The following is a 21,742-nucleotide window of genomic DNA, read 5'->3' as shown; positions in this document are numbered from 1 at the left end:
GAACAATGTTGTTTAAGAAATGATAGAGGATGTGTAGATCATGTTTGCTTTAAAGATTGTGTAGATTTGTGCTGCTGGCTAATTTTGAGATATTATTTTGTATTTTGGATGTAGTTTGTGACAGTTTTAAGGAATTATGTTTAAAAGGAATTTCGTAACAGCCTCAGAAAGAGTTGTGTCTTGGAGTGGTTTTGGGATTTAAATGAAATTTGTTTTAAAGAGATATAATGGTTTTGTTGTGGATTAGTCTTGTAAGAGTTTAAGCTTCCACTTTGTATGTTGCAGTGTTTTTCTGCAAGTTTCAGGTTTAGTGTTTTTCTTATATTGATGTTGGGTTTCTCTATGAGGGGATTTAGTACTGAATATCAGAGAAGTTAGGCATGAGTTTATAGTGTTTCAAGGGACTTATTTAGATAATAATTGAAATTTGTGCTTTAAACAGAATGTGACTTTTTTTTTTGTCAGCTGTGTCAGTTTTATTTTATCAACTTTGTGTTGTAGAAGGACATCATTTACATCATTTGATTGCAGTACTTGTGAAATTGATAATTTGTGAGAAATTCAATCTATTTCCCAAGACATGGTAATGATAATGTCTCTTTCAGATTGTTTGTCTTTCGGCAGGGTGGGTTACACTTACATGGATGTCTTAGAAACATTCAGTCACCTCCTACACAGACAAATAGGGCTAAGGTTTTATGTTGTACCAATGCCTCTGTTTACTTGTTCATTCTATATTTTCTCTTACCACAACAAAGTATATGCAGCTTATTATGTTGTCTCCTCTGCATCTGTCCTCTTAAATTATTATTTGTACAGTATGGGGAGTGAGTTCTATTGTCATGGGGCCAATTTCTTGGTTTTTCCTTACTATTGTCCAGATTTTTAAATATTTGTATAATGTCATTATTCACAATATCATCACAGTGTATTCTATTCACCACTTCTTTGTTTTGTACAAGTACTTGTAAATATTTACATCTTTTTAACAAGTTTCGTGCTTACTCTGGTTTTCCTATATTTGTACATCTATTAAGGAACATTCATTGTTAATGTCATCACCATGAAAGATGTGATTAAGTTTCCCTTATTCTTATCTCTTCCATAGTGGGTATGTTTATGGCCTCTAACCTAATTTTAGTACCATCTTTTATTATGCTTCTCATTCACTTCTCTGTTATCTAATTACCTGTATATACGTACGGGAAGGGAGTTTTGCACTTGTAGGGCCCCATCTCTTCAACTTTTTCTGATGTCAAGCAGCTATTTGAACTTCTGTATTTTGAATGCATTTACATTTTCATTACTCAGTTTATTCCATTCACAGTGTCATAACCAATGAGGTTAGGTGCTGCTCTTGCAATACTGGCTCAAAACTGGGAAAAGTTTTGAATTTAAGTGCCTAAAGGGAGCACTCTAGTTTTTTAGAGGATCCAGGTCTCACACTACCTTCTCATGGTGACTGCATTACTCTACCCTTAGGGATGAAACATAATAGGAAGGCTTAGCCCATGTCATTCAGGACAATAGTGGTTGTAATTTCTTAAATACAGACAGTCACATGAGGTGTGCTGGAGTTTTAGTTTTTTGAATAATTTGGAAGCCCTACTGTTTCTGGGAAACACTGCACTGGAGTTGCCCTAAGCCAGTGTTCTGTCAAGGGTAAAGCACAAAAGGGTGAGAAACAGCACTTGAATCTACCTGCTATGCTATTGGGTACAACGGACAAGCAATTGAGGGAGATGGCACTGAATGTAAATAGAGTGACTGGTGATTGTAAAAGGAGGGAGTTTGTAGAGAAATTTAAGTTATAGTTTGGATTGCTATGATAAGGGAAACCCATATCGTTAAGCAGGTTGTATGGAGTGAAAATGGAAGTGATGAGTGCAAATTATGGGAGGGAGTGGAAGGACTGGTATGGACTGGAATTATCAGGGCAGAGGGAAAGAGGGATATGCAATTATGCTATCACTAAGAGTATGGGAGGGTGTTACAGAGTATGGATGGAATGGATCAAGAATAGTTTGGGTGAAAAGCAACATGAACTTTGAAGTATGCATGAGTATGTGTATCTGTGAATTTGAAGACTATCTTAAGGGTGAAATTAATTGTTTATGGAGAAATATGGATGACTTTATAAATAGTTTTTAGAAGGAGAGAAAGGTGGTTGCAATGGGTATGAATGCAATGGTTGATTGAGATGTAATTGTAAGGATAGTTGATAAATGGAGAGTGCCTGGAGTAAATGAGAATGGAAATTTTCTTGTGGATGTCTTCCAAGAGGGGTTAATTCTTTGCAACCATATTTTTTCAGCAGAAAATGACCCACAGGTATACACAGATAAGATAGGATGGAAGAGAAGAAAAAATTGTTTGATTGACTATTTGGCAGTGAATGAAAGGCTGAGAGATCAGGGAGAAGTGAAGGTATGGTGTAAGGAGGAAGAGAGAGTTAAAAGTGTTGGCAAACGAAATGATGAATCGGGAAGAATGCAAGGACTATGAGAGGAGGATGACCGAAAGTTTAGACGGAAGTGCGGTCATGTGTGAATAAGGTGTTGAAATATTTAAAGAAAGACTGTTAAAAGTTTAACAATTAGTAGTTGGGTACAAGGTCATGAGATATATGAATAAAAAGGGAAATGTTTGGTGGATGGATGAGATTAGAAATGCTGTGGAAGAGAAGTAAAAGGATATGGTAGATTGCTCGAGAGGAATGTATCAATAGAAGTTCAGCAAAAGAGGAGAGACAAATATGAGATGTGTAAGCACTATGTTAGGAAGCTGAGAGAGGTAAGCAAAGAAAAGAGTAGATGATGATTTTGGAAGAAAGTTGAGTGAATAGTTCAGGGAAAATAAGAAATTGTAGAGGATGGAGGTGAAAAAGATTTAGGTAAAAGTGGAAATGTTAATGTGAGAATTAAGGAAGGGGTTTCTGAATTTAAAGGAGGAAGTGAAAGGAAGATATGAGTATTTTGAAGAACTGTTGAATGAAGGAGAAGGTAAGGCAGTAGTTGTTACTTGTATAGGTATGGAGAGTGGAAGGAAGAGGATACAGGTGCAAGGGTCTATAGAAAGAAGGGATGCATAAAGGAAGATAATGAGGCTGAAGGTTGGATGTGTAGATCAGAATTTTGTGGTAAAAATTACCAAGGAGAAGTATCTAGTCAAAGGTAAAAAGTTGTATGCAACTTTTATGGATCTGGAGAAAGCATATGACAGGATTGAGTGAAATGCTTTATGGGATGTGTTAAGGATATATGGGGAGAGGAAACAACTGTTGTATTTTTTTGGTAAAAATTACCATGGAAAAGTATCTAGTCAAAGGTAAAAAGTTGCATGCAGCTTTTATGGATCATGAAAAACCATATGACAGGATTGAGTGAAATGCTGTATGGGATGTGTTAAGGATATATGGGGAAAGAGGACAATTGTATGGTGTGAAATCCTTCTATAGAGTAACAAATACATGTGTAAGTGTAGATGGAGAATTGCGTGAAAGTTTTAGTATCATGTGAGTGTAAGGCAGGGCTGTGTGATGTCACTGTGGCATTATAACGTATATATGGATGGAGTGATAAGAGAAATGAGGAAAGGGGTTGCAGAGATGGAATGTGGCGGTGAGGTACAGTTGCTAGTGACAAGCCTGTTTGTGGATGATACCGAGTTGTTTGCAGAGAAGAGGAGTTGGAGAAGTTTGTGTGTTTTATGATGGGTGTAAGCAGAGGTGATTGAAGGTAAATGCAAGTGTATCCATAAGAAATTGCAACGCTGAGGATAATCATGTGGGAGAAGGAGAGGTATCCCATTCTCCAGTCTGGGATTGACAGGAGGCCATTTAAAGTAAACGCACTGGAGCATAGAGGCAAGTACCGCATCACTGTTATGAGAGGAGTTCCACAACTTTGGCTTGTACCCTATGCAATCATGTTTCTTCTGTTCAACTTCTCAATATGCATCCACTGGACATTTATCAATCTTTTGTGTGTCAAACTAATTCCTAATGCTCTTTACCTTAATGACAGGTGGTCAGGATGAGATTTCTCTCTATCCAGCAATCAAGAGGTATCCTAGCCATGTTATTGCATTTCCCTTTCCCTTTGTCTTTTTTCCAGAATAGGCAAATCTGAGGTTTTTGTTCGCTCCTAACTTTAAGTAGAGTTTTTGTTGCCCACTCTTGGACCTTTTAACACTCTGTACTTCTGAATTGGGGTGACCAAAGTAGTGATGCATATTCTTAACTTGGATCTAATATATATATATATATATATATATATATATATATATATATATATATATATATATATATATATATATGGTTGCGAGGCGTGGGCTATGGATAGAGTTGTGCGCAGGAGGATGGATGTGCTGGAAATGAGATGTTTGAGGACAATGTGTGGTGTGAGGTGGTTTGATCGAGTAAGTAACGTAAGGGTAAGAGAGATGTGTGGAAATAAAAAGAGCGTGGTTGAGAGAGCAGAAGAGGGTGTTTTGAAATGGTTTGGGCACATGGAGAGAATGAGTGAGGAAAGATTGACCAAGAGGATATATGTGTCGGAGGTGGAGGGAACGAGGAGAAGAGGGAGACCAAATTGGAGGTGGAAAGATGGAGTGAAAAAGATTTTGTGTGATCGGGGCCTGAACATGCAGGAGGGTGAAAGGAGGGCAAGGAATAGAGTGAATTGGAGCGATGTGGTATACAGGGTTTGACGTCCTGTCAGTGGATTGAATCAAGGCATGTGAAGCGTCTGGGGTAAACCATGGAAAGCTGTGTAGGTATGTATATTTGCGTGTGTGGACGTGTGTATGTACATGTGTATGGGGGGGGGGGTTGGGCCATTTCTTTCGTCTGTTTCCTTGCGCTACCTCGCAAACGCGGGAGACAGCGACAAAGTATAAAAAAAAAAAAAAAAAAAATATATATATATATATATATATATATATATATTTTTTTTTTTTTTTTTTTTTTTTTTTTTTTTTTTTTTTTGTCGCTGTCTCCCGCGTTTGCGAGGTAGCGCAAGGAAACAGACGAAAGAAATGGCCCAACCCACCCCCATACACATGTATATACATACGTCCCCACACGCAAATATACATACCTACACAGCTTTCCATGGTTTACCCCAGACGCTTCACATGCCTTGATTCAATCCACTGACAGCACGTCAACCCTGGTATACCACATCGCTCCAATTCACTCTATTCCTTGCCCTCCTTTCACCCTCCTGCATGTTCAGGCCCCGATCACACAAAATCTTTTTCACTCCTTCTTTCCACCTCCAATTTGGTCTCCCTCTTCTCCTCGTTCCCTCCACCTCCGACACATATATCCTCTTGGTCAATCTTTCCTCACTCATTCTCTCCATGTGCCCAAACCATTTCAAAACACCCTCTTCTGCTCTCTCAACCACGCTCTTTTTATTTCCACACATCTCTCTTACCCTTACGTTACTTACTCGATCAAACCACCTCACACCACACATTGTCCTCAAACATCTCATTTCCAGCACATCCATCCTCCTGCGCACAACTCTATCCATAGCCCACGCCTCGCAACCATACAACATTGTTGGAACCACTATTCCTTCAAACATACCCATTTTTGCTTTCTGAGATAATGTTCTCGACTTCCACACATTCTTCAAGGCTCCCAGAATTTTCGCCCCCTCCCCCACCCTATGATCCACTTCCTCTTCCATGGTTCCATCCGCTGCCAGATCCACTCCCAGATATCTAAAACACTTCACTTCCTCCAGTTTTTCTCCATTCAAACTCACCTCCCAATTGACTTGACCCTCAACCCTACTGTACCTAATAACCTTGCTCTTATTCACATTTACTCTTAACTTTCTTCTTTCACACACTTTACCAAACTCAGTCACCAGCTTCTGCAGTTTCTCACATGAATCAGCCACCAGCGCTGTATCATCAGCGAACAACAACTGACTCACTTCCCAAGCTCTCTCATCCCCAACAGACTTCATACTTGCCCCTCTTTCCAAAACTCTTGCATTCACCTCCCTAACAACCCCATCCATAAACAAATTAAACAACCATGGAGACATCACACACCCCTGCCGCAAACCTACATTCACTGAGAACCAATCACTTTCCTCTCTTCCTACACGTACACATGCCTTACATCCTCGATAAAAACTTTTCACTGCTTCTAACAACTTGCCTCCCACACCATATATTCTTAATACCTTCCACAGAGCATCTCTATCAACTCTATCATATGCCTTCTCCAGATCCATAAATGCTACATACAAATCCATTTGCTTTTCTAAGTATTTCTCACATACATTCTTCAAAGCAAACACCTGATCCACACATCCTCTACCACTTCTGAAACCACACTGCTCTTCCCCAATCTGATGCTCTGTACATGCCTTCACCCTCTCAATCAATATCCTCCCATATAATTTACCAGGAATACTCAACAAACTTATACCTCTGTAATTTGAGCACTCACTCTTATCCCCTTTGCCTTTGTACAATGGCACTATGCACGCATTCCGCCAATCCTCAGGCACCTCACCATGAGTCATACATATATTAAATAACCTTACCAACCAGTCAACAATACAGTCACCCCCTTTTTTAATAAATTCCACTGCAATACCATCCAAACCTGCAGCCTTGCCGGCTTTCATCTTCCGCAAAGCTTTTACTACCTCTTCTCTGTTTACCAAATCATTTTCCCTAACCCTCTCACTTTGCACACCACCTCGACCAAAACACCCTATATCTGCCACTCTGTCATCAAACACATTCAACAAACCTTCAAAATACTCACTCCATCTCCTTCTCACATCACCACTACTTGTTATCAGCTCCCCATTTGCGCCCTTCACTGAAGTTCCCATTTGCTCCCTTGTCATACGCACTTTATTTACCTCCTTCCAGAACATCTTTTTATTCTCCCTAAAATTTAATGATTCTCTCACCCCAACTCTCATTTGCCCTTTTTTTCACCTCTTGCACCTTTCTCTTGACCTCCTGTCTCTTTCTTTTATACATCTCCCACTCAATTGCATTTTTTCCCTACAAAATCATCCAAATGCCTCTCTCTTCTCTTTCACTAATACTCTTACTTCTTCATCCCACCACTCGCTACCCTTTCTAATCAACCCACCTCCCACTCTTCTCATGCCACAAGCATCTTTTGGGCAATCCATCACTGATTCCCTAAATACATCCCATTCCTCCCCCACTCCCCTTACTTCTATTGTTCTCACCTTTTTCCATTCTGTACTCAGTCTCTCCTGGTACTTCCTCACACAAGTCTCCTTCCCAAGCTCACTTACTCTCACCACCCTCTTCACCCCAACATTCACTCTTCTTTTCTGAAAACCCATAGTGGTTCCAACAATGTTGTATGGTTGCGAGGCGTGGGCTATGGATAGAGTTGTGCGCAGGAGGGTGGATGTGCTGGAAATGAGATGTTTGAGGACAATGTGTGGTGTGAGGTGGTTTGATCGAGTAAGTAATGTGAGGGTAAGAGAGATGTGTGGAAATAAAAAGAGCGTGGTTGAGAGAGCAGAAGAGGGTGTTTTGAAATGGTTTGGGCACATGGAGAGAATGAGTGAGGAAAGATTGACCAAGAGGATATATGTGTCAGAGGTGGAGGGAACGAGGAGAAGTGGGAGACCAAATTGGAGGTGGAAAGATGGAGTGAAAAAGATTTTAAGTGATCGGGGCCTGAACATGCAGGAGGGTGAAAGGAGGGCAAGGAATAGAGTGAATTGGATCGATGTGGTATACCGGGGTTGATGGGCTGTCAGTGGATTGAATCAGGGCATGTGAAGCGTCTGGGGTAAACCATGGAAAGCTGTGTGGGGCCTGGATGTGGAAAGGGAGCTGTGGTTTCGGGCATTATTGCATGACAGCTAGGGACTGAGAGTGAACGAATGAGGCCTTTGTTGTCTTTTCCTAGCGCTACCCCGCACACATGAGGGGGAAGGGGGATGGTATTCCATGTGTGGCGAGGTGGCGATGGGAATGAATAAAGGCAGACAGTGTGAATTGTGTGCATGGGTATATATGTATGTGTCTGTGTGTGTAATATATATGTGTACATTGAGATGTATAGGCATGTATATTTGCGTGTGTGGACGTGTGTGTATATACATGTGTATGGGGGTGGGTTGGGCCATTTCTTTCGTCTGTTTCCTTGCGCTACCTCGCAAACGCAGGAGACAGCGACAAAGCAAAATAAATAAATAAATAAAAATATCTTTTCAGTGTCCCCTTTTTTTTTAACTGTATGAAAGCAGTTTTGCAAATTATGCAATTTGGCTCCTGTACAGGTCCCGTGATGTCGAATTTCAGTGAAAAGCTGAATAGTGAATCATCCCTTAAATCCCTCTCATACCTAGATTCCTTTGATTTATTACATTCAAAGGATAATTATAATGTAGCCTCATATATCCCTTTCTGTTTGTCATTACTATGCTTTTGGTGTTGACTTTTATTACCCATGTAGTGTCATGGACCAAAAGTCCTAAAGCATGCCTGAATGAAACTGGATCTGGCCCTCTGTAACAATGGGCAGAAATGGTGGGGCCCTTACAACTCTGGCCAGGTACATTTTGATTGTTCAAGAGTTCAGGTGTAGCATGACTTTTGCCTATAACTGTAAACCTGACCAGAGATTGAGCCTGTATTTTTCTCATAAGTTTTAGCATCATCTGCAGACAGATTCAGGTATGATCCAAGTTCCACTTTTATGTACGTGATGAATAGTTGCTTTACATAAGTTTTTATACAGCACATATGTACTATTGTAATTAATCCTTTTTTCATTCATTGAAGTTCTTTAGTGTTTTCTTGCCTGGAAATTAGTATTTTACCTGTTATGGATGGGTTCAAATGCCTCTTGACTATCCTAGATCACACAGTCCATTCATCTACCTCTATCTTAATTAACTTGGTAATCTGTCATAAAAGTTTAAATTTGTTAAGCCTCTCTCTGTTTTCCTCTATCCATGCTTGCTTTCTTTTTTATTTTCTCTTAAAAAATTTTCTGTTTCCTTCCCACTCTCCTTGTTTCTGACAATTCTGTTTTCCCATTCCAGATACCTATTGTATCTCGAGCAAGTTTCAGGATGGCCTTTCCAGATGTCATGATCACCAGCAACCACATACTTGCTGGCTTCCCAAATGGTATTGGTGGTGTCTGTTGTGGTAGACACACTTTTATGGTTTGGTTCCTCAGTATGGTTTTTTTTTTCCTGTCACTGGAATTTCAGGGTAAGCCAGTAAACTATATTAGGAGATGACTTAAAAATTTCAAATGATGTGCTGATTCCCAAAGAGTGCAGTATTTCATAGAGAAAGTCTCTTTATATAACACATTTGATGCTGTCAAATCCATATAGATTACCAACCCTTTATGTAGATATCTTCATTCAGCTATTAATGGATTATAGAGATCATTCTCAAACACAAACTGGAGTAATCCATAACCTGAATTTTTTGCAGACCTGCTGGGTACCTAGTCAACAAAGAGACAGCAAAAAACCCCATCTGTCAGAAAACAGCACTGATTGTTTGCTTCTCGTGTGCAGGTATTTCATTGGCCAGTGGAATTTCCATATTTCTTTGCTGCTGTTGTCTATTCACGTGCTTTCTTAAGCCTCGGTATCTGAACAAATACTTAAATAATTAAAGAACAGTTTATCGAATTTAGGCAGGTATTTAACTGAAAATACTCTCTTAAGGTGTTCTAGGTAGTACAGAACTGGGAAATCATACAATAAATAGTCAGCTAATCATAAAAACTGAATACAAGACTCGGACTGGATATTTCCTTGCTTTGGATAAGCATGTGAGTGAGGTACATCTATATAGTCAGAGTGGCAGCTATACAGGAAGCTTTGCAGGTTAAACACCGTGGCTTATCCATATGCACCTAGTGATAATTAGTTGAACAATAAATGATGAACAGTTACACTAATAAGCAGCTGACACACCACATAGCCAGACTCAAGAAAGCAGCTTTTCACTTGCTTAGGTATGCTCTTGTTCAGGGATTGTTTATGATTTTAGCAATGGTAGGCATAGGACTGTTCTTATATATGTCTGTATGAGCTCTAATTGGTAAAAGTCAATTTATGGGGGTGGGGTGTCAAGGGGAGGAGGTCTTGGTGATGGGGAAATGTCAGTAGAGTATTGTTAAACTGCTGTGTGAGCTGCTGGTGTTAGTTGGAGAGAATGTACAGGTTCCACAAGGTGATGGCTTCTTGGTAGGTGATATAAGACAGGGTCAAGATTATTTTGCATTTTTTCTTTTCAGCACTCTTACTGGCTGGTCCCTTTGTATGGCTGTTAGTGAGAGGACCAGGTTGGGGAGGCTTAGATAAGCTTAGGTAGAAATAAGAGAATGGTATAGACCTTCCTGATGCAAATGGTTGGATGGCTCACATAGCATAGAAATTAGAGACAGTATGAGGTAGATTTGATGATAGTATTGACATTACTTTTCTGGCTTAAACCACACTTTTAAGTGACCCCATGAAGTTTAAAAGTCTCTGACTACTCTGAAAATGTCGGGGCCAAGTGATGTCTGCACCCAGGTTGGTGTGCATCATCACAGTCTTTGTTTGATTGATTATAGTTCACTCTTGAAGGATGCTGAAGCGGTTATTGATAGTTATGCCAAAGATGGAGTGCCCACACACTTCCAGCAGTGGTTTGTGTCCTTGATAAGGATGAAGAAGCATATGTTGTCTCCTAAGTTATGGTAATCTGTCATAAAATTTTAAATTTGTTGAGCCTCTATCTGTTTTCCTCTATCCATGCTTTCTTTCTTTTTTATTTTCTCTAAAAATTTTCTGTTTCCTTCCCACTCTCCTTGTTTCTGACAATTCTGTTTTCCTATTCCAGATACCTATTGTATCTCGAGCAAGTTTCAGGATGGCCTTTCCGGATGTCATGATCACCAGCAACCGCATACTTGCTGGCTTCCCAAATGGTATTGGTGGTGTCTGTTGTGGTAGACACACTTTTATGGTTTGGTTCCTCAGTATGGTTTTTTTTCCTGTCACTGGAATTTCAGGGTAAGCCAGTAAACTGTATTTGGAGATGACTTAAAAATTTCAAATGATGTTCTGATTCCCATAGAGTGCAGTATTTCATAAAGTCTCTTTATATAACACATTTGATGCTGTCTAATCCATATAGATTACCAACCCTTATGTAGATATCTTCATTCAGCTATTAGGATTATACAGAGATCATTCTCAAACACAAACTGGAGTAATCCATAACCTGAATTTTTTGCAGACCTGCTGGTTACCCAGTCAACAAAGAGAGAGCAAAAAACCCCATCTGTCAGAAAACAGCACTGATTGTTTGCTTCTCGTGTGCAGGTATTTCATTGGCCAGCGGAATTTCCATAATTCTTTGCTGCTGTTGTCTATTCACGTGCTTTCTTAAGCCTTTGTATCTGAACAAATACTTAAATAATTAAAGAACAGTTTATCGAATTTAGGCAGGTATTTAACTGAAAATACTCTCTTAAGGTGTTTCAGGTAGTACAGAACTGGGAGATCATACCATAAATAGTCAGCTAATCATAAAAACTGAATACTAGACTCGGACTGGATATTTCCTTGCTTTGGATTAGCATGTGAGTGAGGTACATCTATATAGTCAGAGTGGCAGCTATACAGGAAGCTTTGCAGAGTAAACACCGTGGCTTATCCATATGCACTTACTGATAATAAGTTGAACAATAAATGATGAACAGTTACACTAATAAGCAGCTGACACATAACACATAGCCAGACTCAAGAGAGCAGCTTTTCACTTGCTTAGGTATGCTCTTGTTCAGGGATTGTTTATGACTTTAGCAATGGTAGGCATAGGACTGTTCTTATATATGTCTGTATGAGCTCTAATTGGTAAAAGTCAATCTGTGGCGGTGGGGTGTCAAGGGGAGGTCTTGGTGATGGGGAAATGTCAGTAGAGTATTGTCAAACTGCTGTGTGAGCTACTGGTGTTAGTTGGTGAGAATGTACAGGTTCCACAAGGTGATGGCTTCTTAGTAGGTGATGTAAGACAGGCTCAAGATGATTTTGCATTTTCTTTTCAGCACTCTTACTGGCTGGTCCCTCTGTGTGGCTGTTAGTGAGAGGACCAGGTTGGGGAGGCATAGATAAGCTTAGGTAGAAATAAGAGAATGGTATAGACCTTCCTGACGCAAATGGTTGGATGGCTCACATAACATAGAAATTAGAGACAGTATGAGGGAGATCTGATGATAGTATTGACATTACTTTTCTGGCTTAAACCATCATCTATAGTGACCCCATGATGTTTAAAAGTCTCTGACTACTCAGACAATGTCGGGGCCAAGTGATGTCTGCACCCAGGTTGGTGTGCATCATCACAGTCTTTGTTTGATTGACTATAGTTCACTCTTGAAGGATGCTGAAGCGGTTATTGATGGAGTGCCCACACACTTCCAGCAGTGGTTTGTGTCCTTGATAAGGATGAAGAAGCATATGTTGTCTCCTAAGTTATGGTAATCTGTCATAAAATTTTAAATTTGTTGAGCCTCTCTGTTTTCCTCTATCCATGCTTTCTTTCTTTTTTATTTTCTCTAAAAATTTTCTGTTTCCTTCCCACTCTCCTTGTTTCTGACAATTCTGTTTTCCTATTCCAGATACCTATTGTATCTCGAGCAAGTTTCAGGATGGCCTTTCTGGATGTCATGATCACCAGCAACCGCATACTTGCTGGCTTCCCAAATGGTATTGGTGGTGTCTGTTGTGGTAGACACACTTTTATGGTTTGGTTCCTCAGTATGGTTTTTTTTCCTGTCACTGGAATTTCAGGGTAAGCCAGTAAACTGTATTAGGAGATGAAGTAAAATTTCAAATGATGTGCTGATTCCCAAAGAGTGCAGTATTTCATAGAGAAAATCTTTATATAACACAATTGATGCTGTCTAATCCATACAGATTACCAGCCCTTTATGTAGATATCTTCATTCAGCTATTAAGATTATACAGAGATCATTCTCAAACACGAACTGGAGTGATCCATAACCTGAATTTTTTTGCAGGCCTGCTGGGTACCCAGTCAACAAAGAGAGAGCAAAAAAAAACCCCCATCTGTCAGAAAACAGCACTGATTGTTTGCTTCTCATGTGCAGGTATTTCATTAGCCAGTGGAATTTCCATAATTCTTTGCTGCTGTTGTCTATTCCCGTGCTTTCTTAAGTCTCGGTATCTGAACAAATACTTAAATAAGTAAAGAACAGTTTATCGAATTTAGGCAGGTATTTAACTGAAAATACTCTCTTAAGGTGTTCCAGGTAGTACAGAACTGGGAGATCATACAATAAATAGTCAGCTAATCATAAAAACTGAATACAAGACTCGGACTAGATATTTCCTTGCTTTGGATAAGCATGTGAGTGAGGAACATTTATAGAGTCAGAGTGGCAGCTATACAGGAAGCTTTGCAGAGTAAACACCGTGGCTTATCCATATGCACTTAGTGATAATTAGTTGAACAATAAAAGATGAACAGTTACACTAATAAGCAGCTGACACATAATACATAGCCATACTCAAGAAAGCAGCTTTTCACTTGCTTAGGTATGCTCTTGTTCAGGGATTGTTTATGACTTTAGCAATGGTAGGCATAGGACTGTTCTTATATATGTCTGTATGAGCTCTAATTGGTAAAAGTCAATTTATGGGGGTGGGGTGTCAAGGGGAGGAGGTCTTGGTGATGGGGAAATGTCAGTAGAGTCAACTGTCAAACTGCTGTATGAGCTGCTGGTGTTTGTTGGAGAGAATGTACAGGTTCCACAAGGTGACGGCTTCTTGGTAGGTGGTGTAAGACAGGGCCAAGATGATTTTGCATTTTCTTTTCAGCACTCTTACTGGCTGGTCCCTCTGTGTGGCTGTTAGTGAGAGGACCAGGTTGGGGAGGCATAGATAAGCTTAGGTAGAAATAAGAGAATGGTATAGACCTTCCTGACGCAAATGGTTGGATGGCTCACTTAGCATAGAAATTAGAGACAGTATGAGGGAGATTTGATGATAGTATTGACATTACTTTTCTGGCTTAAACCATCGTCTATAGTGACCTCATGAAGTTTAAAAGTCTCTGACTACTCAGACAATGTCGAGGCCAAGTGATGTCTGCACCCAGGTTGGTGTGCATCATCACAGTCTTTGTTTGTTTGGCTATAATTCACTCTTGAAGGATGCTGAAGCGGTTATTGATAGTTATGCCAAAGATGGAGTGCCCACACACTTCTAGCAGTGGTTTGTGTCCTTGATAAGGATGAGGAAGCATATGTTGTCTCCTAAGTTATGGGGCATTTAGACTGTATGGGTGAAGCATTAGTTATGGCGGGTAATGGTGAAGCTAATTCAGGGAAGAATTCCTTATACATTTTCACGAAGATCTATGGGTGTGGTTGAAGGTAAGGTTTTAAGGCACTGAAGGTGCTTGACTATCTGATATTCTTCTATGTTTGGGGGAGATAGGGTTTGTAGATGCTGGGAGGTAGCTGATGAGTTGAGGTAATTGTTGGCAAATGCAGATACTGGCAAAGTGGGGATTAATGTGGTGTGTGGCCTTTACTTGTCACAGCCAGTTTATTTTTGTATCCTATCCAACTGATGTTGGACCGCTTCACATGCTGCACCTTGGTTGGATAATAGGCCTTATTTGGATTGAAAAAGATTTTGAGTGATCGGGGCCTGAACATGCAGGAGGATGAAAGGTGTGCAAGGAATAGAATGAATTGGAACAATGTGGTATACCGGGGTCGACGTGCTGTCAATGGATTGAACCAGGGCATGTGAAGCGTCTGGGGTAAACCATGGAAAGTTCTGTGGGGCCTGGATGTGGAAAGGGAGCTGTGGTTTCAGTGCATTATTACATGACAGCTAGAGACTGAGTGTGAACGAATGGGGCCTTTGTTGGTTTTTTCCTAGCGCTACCTCGCACACATGAGGGGGGAGGGTGTTGTTATTCCATGTGTGGCGGGGTGGCGATGGGAATGAATGAAGACTATGAATTATGTACATGGGTATATGTCTGTGTGTGTATATATATATGTATACATTGAGATGTATAGATATGTGGATGTGTATGTGGGTGGTTGGGCCAGTCTTTTGTCTGTTTCCTTGCGCAACCTCGCTAACGCGGGAGACAGTGACAAAGCAAAATAAATAACTTACTTGCAGAGGTCATCTTTGTTGCTGTTGAATGCATGATTTCTGTGCTGCATACATTGCTTCATTCCATTACATCATTTGAAATTTACTGTACAGGAGTGCAATTGGCAGCTAATTCATAAGACAAAAGGGTATTATACTATATTTATTTTTTTCAATATTTGTTTTTTCAGAGTTGGCTTTGTATTTTTGTGTGATGTATACCACAGCACCAACTAAGGGGATACCTGGGAAGATTTGTATTGTCAGTTCCTGGCATGGTATGAACAGCAAGTTAGGAGACACCATAAAGCTAATATATGACTACATCATTGTAAGTATTGTGTGGAAAAATTGAAGTGTCGTGATAAGCAGTATTGTATGGATCAGTGATTAGGTTAGTTTAAAATACTAAATGGTTGAAATTCCCTTTTATTGAAAATGTTCTTGTAAAACCAATCACGGAAAGTACACATTAGAATAACAGTATTACCAATCTCAATTTCCTTGCATACCAATTAGTCACGGTCTGGGAATTTTACAAAATCATTAGCAAAAGGCACTTGCTAAAGTTTGTCGTAGCTACACATCTCCATATCATAGAATATCACCATTAGTTGTTAGTGATCATCTGCTTCCGTGTTCCAATTTTCCTAACTTCTAAACTTGTATTTTGTGTGTTTCAGTGCACTGGTTTCCCTTTCGTCATTGATTGGAAGATAGTCCTTATAACAGAAAGATCATCATCGACTTGAGCCAGATAACTACCCTCTGCAGTCCTCATTATTGGGTTGTGGTCCACCTTTCTGTTATCTCATGTAGTCAAAAGAATGTAAACAATAGAAAGTTGAACAGATGATTTAAAGGAAAATGTGTCGGTTGTAGACGTGAAGCAGAATATTTACTGTGCCAAGTTTGTTAAGTATATCTATGGAGCTTCTCTCTGGTAAATCACTCCTCTTTAAGGAAAAGTAGTTCACCTCATTCAAATTAAAATATTTACCCACTTGTTTGTGATAGTGGAGAGATTGTCAGGAGAAGAAAGGTAGATCATTTGTAGGGATATTGTGTGAGCTATACATGGACTGTATTCAGTTGTCAGACAAGATAAATATATTCATAAATAGGATCAAGAGAAACCTGCAGATTTAACATTGGTATTGTAGAAAACACTACCTTGCAAAAGTGGAAAAGGCAGTTGGGTAAAACAAAACCATGTAATGAAAGATGCATTGTTGGGCTGAAAAGATAATGTATTTAGAAATTACCATAAAGTTATGAAAGTTTTGTTAAAAGGTTTTACAAAAAAAAGTTAAATTCATTATATTTTGGTAAATGTCAAAATTATTTTGACTTGTCTTTTGGTGATCCAAAAATGTATAATATTTAAGTTAAACACTATTGTGTTTCATTCTTTGAGTATTATGCATTAATTTTTTTTTATACGATTCATTCTTAGCCTTTAATCAGAATGTATTATCATGCTCAAAAATATATTATGATTATTTTCTCATATTCAAGAATTTTTTTTTTACTTCATTCTTAGCCTTTAACCATAGTGTAATTATCATACCCCAAAAAAACATATGTTTATTTTCTCATTATATACATTAGGAAATATTTTTTTTTTTAACTCGAAATGTTGTCCAAGCAATGAAAATAATATACAACACATATAGAAAAATTTAGATACTTGCCTCTTTGTCAAATCCTCAATTCTCCAGGACCATGGATTAGGATGGGTAAGGTAATGTTGTAAAGTTCATGTAAAAACTTGCCAAGGAGTATTATGCAGAAAATTACCTGTATAAATGAAATATAATCATTAACATAAAAAAAAATGACATGGTTTTAACAGAAGTACAATCACTTGTCTCACTTTGCCTACATAAAATGCAAATATTCTGCACCATTCACCTTTAAGTAACTTTTAGCACATGAATGAATTGTGAACGTACTAAAGAAAAACTTGTAGAAAAATTTATATAAAATAAATTTTCAACTGGAAACATTCCGAGCTGTACATTATGTCTGTATTTCTATTCCAGTGGGCCATGCTTCTTTCAAATTGCTGAATTTCTTGGTTAACAAAGTGTTAGTATGTATTGCAACAGCTCAACCAGAAGGGTCTAGGGTAGTCTAACCCTATAATGGATGTTCATAAAAATAATTTGGGTAAAAAAAATTCATTTAGTATGGCAAAACTGAGGCCTTTTGATAATTTCTTTCTTAAGCTATTATATACATACCTATACATTGAAATGTATAGGTATGTATATTTGCATGTTGACGTGTATGTATATACATGTGTATGTGGGTGGGTTGGGCCATTCTTTCGTCTGTTTCCTTGCGCTACCTCGCTAACGCAGGATACAGCGACAAAGCAAAATAAATAAATGAAATAAATATAGCAATTATTTTTTATTTCTATTTTTTCAGAGTTCCTTAAAACAAAACTCCCATTCAGATGACCTATTTACACCAGTAAACACTTCAATTCCTAGCGAGGTAGCACAAGGAAACAGACGAAAGAATGACCCAATCCATCTACATACATGTCCACACAAGCAAATATACATACCTACACATGTACATAATTCATACTATGCCTTTAGTCATTCCCATCGGCACCCCACCACACATGAAATAAGGATCCCCTCCCCCCTTATGTGCACGAGGAAGTCCTAGGAAAAGACAACAAAGGCCACATTCGTTCACATTCAGTCTCTAGCTGTCATGTAATAATGCACCGAAACCACAGCTTCCTTTCCACATCCAGGCCCCACAGAACTTTCCATGGTTTACCCCAGACGCTTCGCATGCCCTGGTTCAATCCACTGACAGCACGTCGACCCCGGTATACCACATTGTTCCAATTCACTCTATTCCTTGCACCCTCCTGCATGTTCAGGCCCCGATCACTCAAAATCTTTTTCACTCCATCTTTCCGCCTCCAATTTGGTCTCCCACTTCTCCTCATTCCCTCCACCTCAGACACACATATCCTCTTGGTCATTCATTTTCTCCATGTGACCAAACCATTTCAAAACACCCTCTTCTGCTCTCTTAACTCTTTTACATGGTAAAACAAAACCATGTAATGAAGGATGCATTGTTGGGCTGAAAGGATAATGTATCAAGTTATATAAAACATGTCAATAAACTTAGAAATTACCATAAAGTTATGAAAGTTTTGTTGAGAGGTTTTACAAAAAAGTTAAATTCATCATTATATTTTGGTTATTATTTATTTATTTGCTTTGTCGCTGTCTCCCGCATTTGCGAGGTAGCGCAAGGAAACAGACGAAAGAAATGGCCCAACCCACCCCCATACACATGTATATACATATACGTCCACACACGCAAATATACATACCTATACATCTCAATGTACACATATATATATATACACACACAGACATATACATATATACACATGCACACAATTCACACTGTCTGCCTTTATTTATTCCCATCGCCACCTCACCACACATGGAATAACATCCCCCTCCCTCGTGTGCGAGGTAGCGCTAGGAAAAGACAACAAATGCCCCATTCGTTCACACTCAGTCTCTAGCTGTCATGTAATAATGCCCGAAACCACAGCTCCCTTTCCACATCCTGGCCCCACACAACTTTCCATGGTTTACCCCAGACGCTTCACATGCCCTGATTCAATCCACTGACAGCACGTCGACCCCAGTATACCACATCGATCCAATTCACTCTATTCCTTGCTCTCCTTTCACCCTCCTGCATGTTCAGGCCCCGATCACTCAAAATCTTTTTCACTCCATCTTTCCACCTCCAATTTGGTCTCCCACTTCTCCTCGTTCCCTCCACCTCCGACACATATATCCTCTTGGGCAATCTTTCCACACATCTCTCTTACCCTTACATTACTTACTCGATCAAACCACCTCACACCACATATTGTCCTCGAACATCTCATTTCCAGCACATCCACCCTCCTGCGCACAACTCTATCCATAGCCCACGCCTCGCAACCATACAACATTGTTGGAACCACTATTCCTTCAAACATACCCTTTTTTGCTTTCGGAGATAATGTTCTCGACTTCCACACATTCTTCAAGGCTCCCAGGATCTTCGCCCCCTCCCCCACCCTATGATTCACTTCCGCTTCCATGGTTCCATCCACTGCCAGATCCATTCCCAGATATCTAAAACACTTTACTTCCTCCAGTTTTTCTCCATTCAAACTTACCTCCCAATTGACTTGACCCTCAACCCTACTGTACCTAATAACCTTGCTCTTATTCACATTTACTCTTAACTTTCTTCTTTCACACACTTTACCAAACTCAGTCACCAGCTTCTGCAGTTTCTCACATGAATCAGCCACCAGCGCTGTATCATCAGCGAACAACAACTGACTCACTTCCCAAGCTCTCTCATCCACAACTGACTTCATACTTGCCCCTCTTTCCAAAACTCTTGCATTCACCTCCCTAACAACCCCATCCATAAACAAATTAAACAACCATGGAGACATCACACACCCCTGCCGCAAACCTACATTCACTGAGAACCAATCACTTTCCTCTCTTCCTACACGTACACATGCCTTACATCCTCGATAAAAACTTTTCACTGCTTCTAACAACTTGCCTCCCACACCATATGTTCTTAATACCTTCCACAGAGCATCTCTATCAACTCTATCATATGCCTTCTCCAGATCCATAAATGCTACATACAAATCCATTTGCTTTTCTAAGTATTTCTCACATACATTCTTCAAAGCAAACACCTGATCCACACATCCTCTACCACTTCTGAAACCACACTGCTCTTCCCCAATCTGATGCTCTGTACATGCCTTCACCCTCTCAATCAATACCCTCCCATATGATTTACCAGGAATACTCAACAAACTTATACCTCTGTAATTTGAGCACTCACTCTTATCCCCTTTGCCTTTGTACAATGGCACTATGCACACATTCCGCCAATCCTCAGGCACCTCACCATGAGTCATACATACATTAAATAACCTTACCAACCAGTCAACAATACAGTCACCCCCTTTTTTAATAGATTCCACTGCAATACCATCCAAACCTGCTGCCTTGCCGGCTTTCATCTTCCGCAAAGCTTTTACTACCTCTTCTCTGTTTACCACGTCATTTTCCCTAACCCTCTCACTTTGCACACCACCTCGACCAAAACACCCTATACCTGCCACTGCATCATCAAACACATTCAACAAACCTTCAAAATACTCACTCCATCTCCTTCTCACATCACCACTACTTGTTATCACCTCCCCATTAGTGCCCTTAACTGAAGTTATTATCATGCTTAAAAATATATTAAGATTATTTTCTCATTATATTCAAGAAATTTTTTTTACTTCATTCTTAGCCTTTAACCATTGTGTAATTATCATACCCAAAAATATATGAAGATTATTTTCTCATTATATTCATTAGGAAATTTTTTTTAACTCAAAATGTTGTACAAGCAATGAAAATAATATACAACACATATAGAAAAATATAGATACTTGCCTCTTTGTCAAATCCTCAATTCTTCAGGACCATGGATTAGGCTAGGTAAGGTAATGTGGTATAGTTCATGTAAGAACTTGCTGAGGAGTATTACGCAGAAAATTACCTGTAGTATAAATGAAATATACTTTACTAATCATTCACAGAAAAAAATGACATGGTTTTAACTGAAGTACAATCACTTGTCTCACTTTGCCTACATAAAATGCAAATGTTCTGCACCATTCACCTTTCCATTATCTTTCTTATTATGTAACTTTTAGCACATGAATGAATCGTGAACCTACAAAAGAAAAACGTGTAAAAATATATATAAAATACATTTTACCATATTCACTGGATAGGATGTACATTTTCAACTGGAAATGTTCCGAGCTGTACATTGTTATGCCTGTATTTCTATTCCAGTGGGCCATGCTTCTTTCAAATCGCTGAATTTCTTGGTTAACAAAATGTTAGTATGTATTGCAACAGCTCAACCAGAAGGGTCTAGGGTGGTCTAACCCTATAATGGATGTTCATAAAAATAATTTGGGTAAAAAAAGGATTCATTTAGTATGGCAAAATTGAGGCCTTTTGATAATTTCATTCTGCAGCAATTATATGCATACAATTATATACATACCTATACATTGAAATGTATAGGTATTTGCGTGTGTGGACGTGTATGTATATGCATGTGTATGTGGGTGGGTTGGGCCATTCTTTCGTCTGTTTCCTTGCGCTACCTCGCTAATGCAGGAGACAGTGACAAAGCAAAATAAATAAATAAAATAAATATAGCATTTATTTTTTATTTCTATTTTTTCAGAGTTCCTTAAAACAAAAATCCCATTCAGATGACCTATTTACACCAGTAAACGCTTCAATCCCTTCCAGAATAATAGGCTTGTGCTAAGAAATTGTTCTGAAATATTTTTTTTATATTTTTATTTTGCTTTGTTGCTGTCTCCCGCGTTAGCGAGGTAGCGCATGGAAACTGACGAAAGAATGGCCCAACCCACCCACATACACATG

At 39.2% G+C, this 21,742-nt stretch overlaps 1 protein-coding gene and 1 long non-coding RNA gene across 20 annotated transcripts in view; one reads left to right on the top strand and one right to left on the bottom strand.

Moving 5' to 3' along the window:
• The window catches only part of LOC139749546 (uncharacterized), a 288,314-nt gene extending 271,324 nt beyond the window's left edge, over window positions 1–16,990 (top strand). For 4 of the 18 annotated variants that reach the window (XM_071663538.1, XM_071663535.1, XM_071663539.1 and 1 more), the window contains 5 exons: window positions 9,081–9,572; window positions 10,891–11,375; window positions 12,674–13,165; window positions 15,386–15,525; window positions 15,878–16,017. In XM_071663538.1, the coding sequence (XP_071519639.1) occupies window positions 9,081–9,132 (52 nt within the window). In that variant the 3' untranslated portion in view covers window positions 9,133–9,572; window positions 10,891–11,375; window positions 12,674–13,165; window positions 15,386–15,525; window positions 15,878–16,017. Of the gene's footprint in view, window positions 1–9,080; window positions 9,573–10,890; window positions 11,376–12,673; window positions 13,166–15,385; window positions 15,526–15,877 lie in introns of all 18 variants that reach the window. The other 14 variants (XM_071663551.1, XM_071663550.1, XM_071663552.1 and 11 more) reach the window with 14 other exon arrangements.
• LOC139749547 (uncharacterized) overlaps window positions 15,608–21,742 on the bottom strand; it is a 458,205-nt gene continuing 452,070 nt past the window's right edge. For both annotated transcript variants that reach the window (XR_011712988.1, XR_011712987.1), the window contains 2 exons: window positions 20,726–20,831; window positions 15,608–16,994 (listed from right to left, as the gene is read on the bottom strand). This is a non-coding gene — a long non-coding RNA (uncharacterized lncRNA). The remainder of the gene's footprint in view (window positions 16,995–20,725; window positions 20,832–21,742) is intronic.

Source organism: Panulirus ornatus, chromosome 7, assembly GCF_036320965.1.
Source record: "Panulirus ornatus isolate Po-2019 chromosome 7, ASM3632096v1, whole genome shotgun sequence".
NCBI lineage: Eukaryota > Metazoa > Arthropoda > Malacostraca > Decapoda > Palinuridae > Panulirus > Panulirus ornatus.
The sequence above is the reverse complement of the archived record's forward strand: the minus strand, read 5'-3'. Positions and strand labels throughout refer to the sequence as shown.